General features: G+C 33.2%; 1 protein-coding gene across 1 annotated transcript; it reads right to left on the reverse strand.

Moving 5' to 3' along the window:
• Positions 477–4,228, reverse strand: LOC105156258 (U-box domain-containing protein 11-like). The gene is made up of 4 exons (XM_011072336.2): positions 3,811–4,228; positions 2,531–2,647; positions 2,007–2,459; positions 477–1,896 (listed from the first exon to the last, which is right to left on the reverse strand). The coding sequence occupies exons 1-4, from the start codon at positions 4,126–4,128 to the stop codon at positions 826–828; spliced, it is 1,959 nt and encodes a 652-aa protein (XP_011070638.1). The 5' UTR covers positions 4,129–4,228; the 3' UTR covers positions 477–825.

Here is an 11,829-nt window from a genome sequence, read left to right on the forward strand (position 1 = left end):
CAGTCCTGAATAAAAGTCGGGTTTAATTCTTCGGCCAAATCTTAGGGGGCAAACCTGACTTTTTAAGGGGGTTTACTAAGTAACCCCATCAACATACATGCATGTGTGTATATGTTGGTTTACGAGTGTCCCTAGAGAACAGTCTAATGGGTTTGAGCTCAAAATTTTCTAAAGAAAATCTTAGGTTCAAAAGGTTCGAATGCATGATTGTGTTGGGCGTATGCGGGAAAACACACACACACACACACATATACATATATATATATATATATATATTGGTTTACAAGCTTTTTCGTAATAAATAGACATAAAAACAGGGGAGGGAGTGAAAGTTAAGGAAATAACCCTGTTGCATCCGAAAATTCGGGAGGTAGGCAGATTTGATTGATATGCAACCTAAGTGAGTTTGAGATGAAATTTTTATGTATAAGCATTGCTGAGAAAATAATGTAACATTATGATATGCATAGAATAAGTGAGTGAAAATTCAAACAAGTTTTATTACATGAATGTTAAAAACATCTCATCTCCTTAGAGATTTGATGCATTGTCATATTCCACCAAGTGTATCAGAGAAGTAATCAGCCTTTTGTGGAGTCAATTAAAATTACAAAGTAGTAAACAGGTCAAACAAATTTCTGGGACACTCAAGAATGAAGTAAATAAATACAATGGAAGACATGAGAACTTCTTGGTTTCTCATGCTTTCAATTAGCCCTCTTCTTTTGCACACCCTAAAACTCGTGTAACTTCGGCTGTCAGAAGATGAAAATCCACATAACAAACAGATAAAAATGAGTCGTTCCAAGGGCAAATAAAAACCTGTCAGTGCTGTTGCGACTTGCGAAGATGCTCCAGCAATGATGTAGCTTTCCTCTTCGCTCTCTCTGTGCCGTTTCTAGCAAGCTCAGAAAGTGGGATTACGGCACCAAGTCGACTTAGACAAGCTAGATTTTCGTTATCTCTTTTGCACAAGGAAAGTAGAATGGCAGATGCATTCTCTTTGTTACGAGGTGAACCTGCCCGCAAAAGATCCATCAAGACGGGTATCGTGCTAGCTTTCACAATCGCCACCTTCGCCTCTTGGTGGCTTGCAAGAACCGAAAGAATGGTCAGAGCTTCATCAACCATACAACTGCTTGAATCTGTAAGCATCTTTAGTAGCGCAGTTATAATCCCAGCCCTAATGGCCCGCCCCTTGTTTCCGTGATATATACACAAGTTGAACAATGCTGTTGCAGCATCTTTCTTCCCTCTTGAGCTGCCACTCTGAAGTAAATCCACTAAAGCTGGTATTGCCCCAGAAGCACCAATTATAATTTTGTTTTCGTCTGCGAGGGACAAACTAAAGAGGGTGGCTGCGGCATTCTCTTTAGCTTCCATGCTTCCGGCTCGGAGGACTTGAACAATAGATGGAATTGCATTCGCGAGCATTATGAGTCCCTTGTTATTGTCGTAGATGGACAAGTTGAGAATTGAAGTTACTGCATTGTCTTGAATTTGACCATCATCTGATGTTAATAGATTAACAAGAATGGGAATTGCTCCTGCCTCGGCAAGCAAGATTCTGTTGTCAGTACTTCTCTTGGACAGTGATCGGATTTCAGCAACTGCAGCCCTACGTTCCTCAGTGGATCTGCTCGAGAGCTTACGCACAAGTGCTTGAATGGCTGCAATGTCCCCAGAGACATCACGAAATGATCCATCACTCTTTTTTATTTTGCCGCTCATTAAGGCCATTGGCTGCTCGACATTATGTTTCACACACCATTGCGATATTAGACTTCTTAGAACATAATTCGGCGTAAGAGTGAGATGCCGGAGCTTCTGCTGGGTTTTTGGGCACGTAGTGTTGCCACAGTCTATCCATCTCTGAATGTAAGATCTCTCGTAGGTCTGCAAGATTAAAAGATTATTAAATTAGTTCAAATAGATCACTCTAGCTTTCTTCGCCTGAGGACATAAAGAGAAAACAGATTGGAAGAGTAATGAAATGTGAATCATACCTGCCCGGTGGCCACAATTACTGGATCCCTCATAAGTTCAAGGGATATAGGACAGAGGAAATCGTCGGGAATTACAGGAGAATCAAGTTTTTTGTTCTCCTCTAGATTTTTGCAGGTTAAGTTTTTTATCCTCCCACTATCAGGATCCTTAGGGGCATTGATCTCATGTGACGTGGATGAGTTCCTTAAACTTTCTTTCTTCTTAATAACCTCATCTGTAGAATGGTGTTCAGAGGCATTGCCTTCTAAGAGAGCTTCCAGTTTTGGTCTAACTTCAAGATCAATACTCCCAATACTGTCCACGTGTAGACTTCCGCTTAACCTATTGCTTGGCTGGAACAGATCGATCTCTTTATCCAATGGCTGTGACAGTGCCCTACATAATAAGCTTGAATTCAGAGGCCCACCATATCTTTCAGTGGCCCGTCGCAATTGTGCCCTGACTAATTCAACCTGTCCAAGGGATTACGTCACATATGTATTCATCCTGTCCAGATAAGAATATAAAGATTCTCAAAACTAACCTGTTCTTGCACTTCTTCTGATATGTCAAAATCATCATAAGGCAAGTTAGTCAATGCTTTCTCCAGTTTCCACGTCACACATTGAAATTGAAAGTAAATTTTCTTTGTGGCCCCGTCCTTGAACCAAACATAAGCAAACTTTATGAGAGGCAGACCAGGTTAAGATAAGTTCATCCGCAAAATAACTTATTTCATCAGACAGGGCAAGGGAATTACATGACATAATTTATTTAAAGACAATCATATAATGGGAAAGAATGAAATGTCCAATCGTATCAAGGCTGACTGTGGAGCTACAATGAGTGGTGGCTATGCAACTATGAACTTCATTTAATTTAACTGGAACTCAAAATATCATGTGTAAAACACTGCTACTACGACGAAATCTACTCTTTAGTGACGTTACTTGAGAGATCAATGATCATGATGTTCAACCTCAGGTACCCAAACAAGTGTTGTTTCCAAAGGGACAATCTGTTCCTTAGCTAACAAAATGCGGTAGCGGCCAAAATGTTTTCTGTTCATTGTCTTCATGAACTTCGACAATTACGAAAATAAACAATAGGATCCATGTATAGTAACTATAGCTTTTAGTCCTAGTGTCCGGAAATCTGCCAGCTGGATTTGCACAAATCTGGAGACAGGTATAACCAATTAGAACTCAGGAAGCCATAGCATCCTCAGACATGTTCATATGTCCGCCTCATAGACAAAAAGCAATAACACATACAGATAGAGAGAGGGGAAACAAAGAGAGTAGTCGGTCATCCGCCACTTTCAACATAAACACCTCAACCATGAACACCATTTTGCCGGAAACAATTTGGGTCTGAAAAACTATCTTTCACCTAACACAAACACTCATCGAGGCAAAGACAAAGAGGGATCTCAAATGAATTCAGCAGACAAACAGCTAATTCGATCTTTATTCCCAAAACTCAGAAAAATTTATTATGTGCAGCAGCAGAGCAGCTCCAATACAACTCATCCAACACCCTTCCACATGTTATTTGACGATTGAACTATCAACTGTATAAATACTTCAGATCAGACACAAACCAGCCAACATCACATTTTGTAAAAAATTAGCAATCTTCATCATAAGTCAAGTTTAATATGTAAAACCTAGCAGTCAAGTCATTTCAATTCTCTCACAAACGCACAAAATAATAAAACCCCATTTCAATTCGTATCACCAAATGCAGTATACATTATGGAAATTCAACCCACGCATTAACTCAACCAGCAACATTCATATACGCAAAGCTAAACATACTTACAGAAGAAATCTTGGAACTGTCAAAGTTGTTAGCAGCAGACACCAGTCTTTTAGCAGCCTGAAGAGCCACAATTAGATCAGAAAAGCAGGAACTGAAGGAAGAAGAAGAACCCACTTCAACATTTTCTTGGATTTTCTTCGAATCCCTGATTTCTTCAAGCAAATGAGCCAAGAGTGCGACTCTGCGACCCAAGTCTGCACAATCTTTCTTAAAATACCCCGAGAAGCCGGCGCTGGAGATCCGGGCGACTTCGCGAATTAAGCGGAGGGGCGCAGTAGTGGCGCCGCCCTCAATCGCCGCTGTACCTCCGCCTGCCATACTGAGGAGAAAGAGTGGGAGGGGGGTATTGTGTGTGCGTTTCTCACAACCACAATGCACTCAACATTGTAGTAATGGAGACAACGAAATGATGAGCTTATGAGGTTTGAGGAAATTGTATACAGTTGGCAAATTCTTTTTAATAAATAAATCAATATATATTTATATATATATGTATGTATATGTCATGGTGTAACACACTAACTCCATCAATTGGGTGCCATGATTGCCCACTTTCTATTATTCTTCTTTTTCTTTTCTTTTTTTTCCAAAAAAAAATAAAAATGCTATTTCCACTCTATATAACTTTCACATTGATGGAAGGAATCAAGCTCAAAATAATGTAATTGAAAGCGGTACATTCTTATCAATTGAGTCAATAAATATTAAATTTTTTTTCCGTTTTCATTTGATAATATAAAATTTTGATTCTTCTACAATTTAATTACAATGGGCTCCTTTAAAATTTGTCATAATTATAAATATTTTTTTTGTAGGATAGTATTTATTAAATGACTATTAATCATCTCTAATATTTATAATTTTTCAAATAACGATACAGTATTTATAATTACAACAAATTTGGAGGAATTTATTGTAATTTATCCTTTTTAAATATAAGGAATTTATAAATTCGCCTAATTCTCCAATAAATTAAATTTTGATTTTGCGTTTGTAATACTAATGTATGATTTCTTGGTATAGATTTAAAAATAAATTCCTAAAACATTAATCAAAATTGACAAAATCAAGTTAAAAAGAGAAAAAGTCAAAATATTTTAATTAATTTTATTTAATTTGAACAATGTAGTGCAGTAGCACCAACTTGGTTGGACAAGTTCCACAACAATATGATTTTGCATTACTAACAAATTCCAAGCCAGGATTCTTCCTTTTCTTGTAATAGAATAAAGTTTGATGTAATAGAAGAAATTATTGCCACTTCATCATTCATACAAGAAATTTGTGTCAGATTTCCATTTAAAGGGGAACAAAAAAGGAAATTTGTGTCAAACATTATGCTCAATCAACAAACATAAACATGAAAATAAATTACAAGAATTTAGAATTATTTAAAAATAAAAACTAAAAGACAAGCCTCAAATTTAATATTATATATCAATTAAAGTAAAGGTAAATTGCATTGTCACATCTCGTGTTTGATCCAAATACACCTCCCATTTAGTTGCAAAAATCTACACAATATTTCCTAAAGTACATTACAGTAACACCCCCTTAAGGGATATACCCGTAAGTTTTGGATAAGGATTGTTTGTGTATTTGTACCTAATCTTAAAGGGTGTCAATGTAATTTATATATAATTAATGATGCAAACAATAAAATACAATGTTTCAGAAACCAACTAAAAGCAATAACAAAATATATTCGGACGAATTTGGTTCTCTCTTTTTTTCTTTTCTTAAAAATGTACCTCAAATCATAGTTCAAGATTTTATATTTTCTTAGAAATTCCCAAAAAAAAAAAGAATAAATATAACCAAAAAAAAAAAAGGAAATGTGTGTGTGTGAGAGAGAGGGGGGGGGGCAAAGATTCTAGGAAGCGAGTAAGAAAAATGAGAAGAGTTGCGGAGAGAAGAAAACAAAAGAATACAGTTGGAAGAGGAATATTGTGAATGGGCATATTAGATAGCCTTTGCTGTTCCAATTGCATACCATATATTATATTTCTCAAGGGCCAATTATTGGAACCAAAATTTTTTATCCAAATGCAGAATAAGTGTGATATATTTATTAAGTAATTGGTCATTTTTTTCTAAATTATACATCAATTACATCGTAAATGAATTACATTTGTCATATACTTGATTCAGCTCCGACCAGATCCAATTTGGATTAGAATTTTCCCAATTACTGCTGCATTCTCTTATTTTAATTTAAATTTTGGAGTTAATTAGACTGTCCTTCCCCAAAATTTAATATAATTACACTTAAACCTCTTGAAAATATAATATTGTGAATGGGCGTACATATATAGGTTGGTGCTAAGATAGCCTTTGCTATTCCAAACCATATATAATATTTCTCAAGGGTCAATTATTGCCATATTCTTTCTCTTTCATTTATTTTAATTTAATTTAATTTTGATACTATATTATAATGTCACAGGGTCAATCCCATTGGATGACTTTGACACAGTCTTTAGGAAATATTGTCAAAGAATTGCCATTGCCATTACCATCCTAGCTACTCATACAATTTACATTGATTTTGGCCTCAAACTTTTGTCTCCGTGGAATTATTATTATTTTTTTTAAGTAAAATGATAAAAATGTTATCTATTAGTAATTGATGGTTCGTGTTTTCCAAAGTTTTTATTTAATATTGGGTGAATCGAATATAATTATCATAAATTTTAATAATTAATATAGCAACAATAAATATTAAAATGCTTAATTTTAAAAAATACAGGAGAATAAATTGCTAATTTTTTTTTAAAATGAGGTATAATTTACATATTTGTAATATTACAAGAAGCTAAATTCTATTTTTTCCCATAATTTTATAATCATAAAATTTTAATTTTGCTAATTAAATTGGGCATGGTGGACAGAAACATGCTCATTCTGCGTGTCTTGAAAGTTGAATTGCCACTTGCCAGCTATTTCTTTCATTAAGCGTGTCATTTGAGTGTGATTGTGGGGGCATCAGACTTGTGAACTTCAAAGGTATGTCCAAATCTTGAATGAGGTCGGAATTGAAGATAACAGAATTCTTGGATAGGATGTTGCTGTTACCGCTGCTTTTCACTTCTCAGGATTCTTGCAAACTATTTACACAAACTTAACAATATTCATAGATACAATGTCATAATTATTTCTTTCTGTAAAATATATTCATCAGATTCACATGTATTACTATAACTGCAAGTGTGCTCAAATATTATCAACTGGGCCTTGCTTGATTGGTAAGATTGTGGGATCGAGTTCCATAAATGTGGGTATTGTTTAATTAATTAGTTTTATTAATATTGCGATAAAATTATATTCATTTTATCAGATTTCGAGGGAAAAAAAGATCTGTATGCTGGCTTATTATTGTATGAAATTGAATTTGTGACATAACATAGTTAATATTTCGAACTATTATATCCCATATTTTAAAATTGAAATTCGGACTAATCTCACGGATTTTCTGTAGCAATTATTGGTATAAATTAATAATGTTTGACCTCCAGAGCATATATAGATCAAACGTGACATGGTTTCAACTACAAGCCAAGACTATTCTTCTGCAGTGGACGGCCATTAATTGCGGACCAATTTTCCTTCATTATTTCATTTTTTCACCCTTATTTTTATTAATATTTTCGTAGGGACCATGTCAAGGAATAACAATGCGTCCATGTCAATATAGCCATCTAGCTAGTCCTTTATTCGCAAAACACAAATATAAAGAGTTAATGAAAATTATATTTTTTGTCCCATCATTTACGCTCAACATATTTCATCTCAAAATAGTCTCGTACAAATTTTTAAAAAGTTTCATTTTACTCTTTCTACCAATTTTTATTAGAAAATTGATTGAAAAATTACGTACACATCTCATAGTCGTTATCTTTTCAGAATAAAAGGAAACAATCATATGTGGTTTTTTCATCAATGTAGCAATCTAGCTAGTCCATTATTTTCAAAAGACAAATATAAAGAGTTGAGGAAATTGTATTTTTATCCCTAACTTCCACCCAATATATTTTCAGTCTTATTACTTACGGGATTTTTAAAAAAAAATCTCATGTAAATTTGCAAAAAGTTTCATTTTCAGTCATCTTACCAACTTTTATTTAAAAAACTATGTGTAAATCACGTGGCTGTTATCTTTTTAAAATAGAGAAAAACGATCATGTAATATTCACATGCTGTTTTTCATGGATTTTTTGACAGAAGTTGACAATAAAATTGAAAGTAAGAACGGTAAAATTATTGAATTATTTTCAAGAGTCCCGTAAACAATATAACTAAAAACGTACAGAACCTAAATTACAAGAGCAAAATATGTGATATAAATGTAATATTTAATATAGCATTGGCCTAGTTATTAAGATACTTAATAGTACTAGTAAACTACTAAAAAATTATATTTTTTTATCCCTCCAAGTGTGCAATTTTGAGTTCTTAATATAACAAATTACGCTTATTGAATCTGAAATGAGTCTTTATCTTTTGAAATATTCTTTATAAATATATAATATTTAAATTTTTTTATTTGTTAATTCATAAGAAATAGCAAGGTTCCCGGTATTATAAAGTTTTATTTGTTTGTCAATGTAACGAATAACAATTAATATATGTTACACTATATCAACCATATATACATATAAGATTAAATTTTAAAAAGAAAAAAATAATTTAAATTTTTGTCATTGTAATCATGCAAGGAGTTGCTAACACCATAAGATGAACTTTCTTCGGTGATGTAAAATTGAAGTAATTAAATTATATTTTCTGTTCAGTTTATTGATTAAAATTTATAAACAAGTCAATAAAGAAAAAGAAACATATTCAGATAAATTAATTAACAGTTTGGAACTTTTGCATGTGCATTTTTTTTTTCATTTTTTTTTTGAGTAAATCGATTGTAATTACATCATGAATTTCAGTTATTAACAATCAATATACATTAATTATTAATATCAAATTCAGTCATTAACAATCAATATACATTAATTATCAGTATCAAATATGTATAATAAATAAATAATTATTATTAAAGCATATTAATACCCACGTATTGGTTGGACTCAATTCATAATTTTTTAATAATGAGATTTTAGTTTCGCCAATCGAACGAATCCACAACTAAAATCTTGCGTCAGTATTACAGCACAAATTGGTCAAAATACATATTTGTTGAGTTACAATAATTTCTCCAAAGTCTGCATGAAGACACAGCCAATTATAGTAATATTTTGGCCAGTGATTCACCTTAATACCAAAATCTTGTAAAATTTCATGAACAAATTACATGCCATATAATATACTGCAACATAGTCATAATGTTTTATCTATTTAAACTCACTCGCAGACACCCAAAAATTTGTAAAAAGTAAATTCAATTTGGTTGAGAATAAAGAGATATGGGTTTGGTACCTTATCCACCGTGTGCGGGGAAGACTTGCAGAGACATCGGTAAATACCATTTCTTTCACACATACATACCTACACATAGAGAGGGCTGCGAAACCAGAAACCCTGCTCTGAATCAAAATCGTTTCATTTTTTTATTTTTTTTATAGGGATAGTTATATTTACATTCTCTAATATATGATTTGTTTATACAAATCAGCACTGCTTTTTGGATAATTATACATATACTCAATAGAAATCATGTTCATATCATTTACACAAATTACTCTTATTTTTTGACTGTTGGGAATGATTTTTGTAATTATACAAAAGACGATGATTATTAAACAGGCTATATTCAAGAGGTGTAAATTTAATTGTTCCTTTTTTTGTATATACATAAAATCATAGATAAGTTTTGATCCCTAAGTTGAAATCTTTGGTATCATGGTATGTAGGTGTATATATGTGTGTGTGTGTGTGTGCAGTTTATAAAAAGGCGTGGCCGGAGTTGGTGGGGGTAGAATCGTCGGCGTGCAAGGTTAAAATAGAACGGGAGAACCCAATTGTGACGGTGGTGATTGTGCCTCGTCAAGGGGGGACTATAGAGCCCGACTATTGCTGCAATCGTGTGTATCTCTTTGTGGACGAGAAGAACATCTGTTACTTCATCCCTACCGTTGGATGATAGAATCGAGATCAAGAATTAATCATGGTGAATCAAGAAGCCTACATCAATAATCAACTATATTATAATCAATTTCAATAAATTAAATTAGCTCCAATTTGAAGCTGGGATCCATATATACTTTAATACTTGTAATCTCTCTCTCTCTCTCTCTCTCTCTCTCTCTCTCTCTCTCACACACACACACACACACACATATGCATCTGGGCTACTGTTCAATTGAGCTAACATCTGATCCAAATGAGAAGTAGGATTATAACTAAATTGGCAAATATTTTGAATTTGTTGTAAATGGGCCAGTTCAGCGCCTGAGCCCTTTACAAATTTTATTGGGCAAAGGCCCATGGCCCATACTATTTCAAAATTCAACAGTTTGATTAAATTTAATTTTATATAAATACAAAATTTTAAAATAAATTACACTTTTGGCCCCTATACTTTGTGTCAAAATTGATTTAGTCCCTAAACTTTTTGAGAAACAATTTTGGTCCCAAATCTTCATAAACTGTTACAAGTTTGGTTCCTAAACTTTTTGGTACATGATTTTGATCCCTCATCTTTACAAACCGTTACAATTTTGATCCACGCAGTTCCTTCATTCTTAACATCTTTAATCCTAATCTTAACAATTGGATCAAAATCATAGAATTTATAAAATTTAAGAACCAAAATTGTTTCTCGAAAAATTTAATGACCAAATTCAATTTTGGCCCAATATATAGGGATCAAAAATACAATTTACCCTAAAAATTTACGCAATAAAGATTGTACAAACTGTATGGTAGCTGAAAAAAAAACCCACCCTTTTTTGGGGGTATAATGTGTAATTGTGATGAGCTAGCTAGTTAAAGGATGAAATCAAGAATTTGGTCCCTACATCCTAACTAATCCACTAGTTATGTATGTGTCAGACCCCTGACACCCTAAATTCAAACCATATTTAATACATTACATTTACACCCACTGCCAAGAAATTAGGCACATATACAACTGGTCTGTAATAAGGATGACAACAGTCCAACTCCAATCCTCAACAAACCCTTCAAAACCTTAATATATATTTTTTTTTAATTTTTACAAAAATTCTTATTCAAATCAGATTGAATTGATCACGTGAATTTATGCTGCACTCGCCTCCTCTAATTTGAACTAGGCTTGTTTGGTTAAAAACTCGATAATTTGAAATGCAAATTAAAAAAATTACAAAAAAATCATTAAGAAAAAAGTTTTTATAAACTATTTGATTTTAAATTAAAAAATATTGAAATGAAAACTTCCGAACTATTTGCTAGTAGTAGAACTGAAAAAAGTTATATAAAACTGAGTACCTACTCAAATGGCAGGTGAACTATATAATAAAAGTCAACATTTAATCAATAATTCAATTTTCCATATAAATAATACGATATTTCCCTGTGAACGCAAATCAAATATAAACCCTTGATTGCAACTTGTTGAATATACACAACGTGACTTGTAATTCAATTGATGTTTTGTTGTGCAATTCTTGTCCGTCTGACTGTGTATGAATTTTACAATTTGGACCCTGAAAAATTTTCTCAATTTAAATTATTCGTTTACAATCAACGTGAAAAGCTTATGTATATCAATCAACAAATGTGATATACAGAAAGAACAAAACCAAAACACACGAAAACGCACTTGATGATGTTGCACTGCCTGTATAGCAGTATGGGCATGATGGGTATTGGCTGCATAGAGTTGACAAGGTGCACGTGCCTGAGGCGTGCTCACCTACCCAACATGGCACCCATTATTTATTACCAACTCTTATGTAATAAAGTGGCAACACAACGGTTCCTACTCCTCTCTGCACAATGTTATCACATATCTGTACAGTCGCAGCAACCAATGTCACACCTTGTCTGCCTCCCAGATTATTAAAAATCACTTTGACTATGTTCAAA

Source organism: Sesamum indicum, linkage group LG2 (assembly GCF_000512975.1).
Source record: "Sesamum indicum cultivar Zhongzhi No. 13 linkage group LG2, S_indicum_v1.0, whole genome shotgun sequence".
NCBI classification, from domain to species: Eukaryota; Viridiplantae; Streptophyta; class Magnoliopsida; order Lamiales; family Pedaliaceae; genus Sesamum; species Sesamum indicum.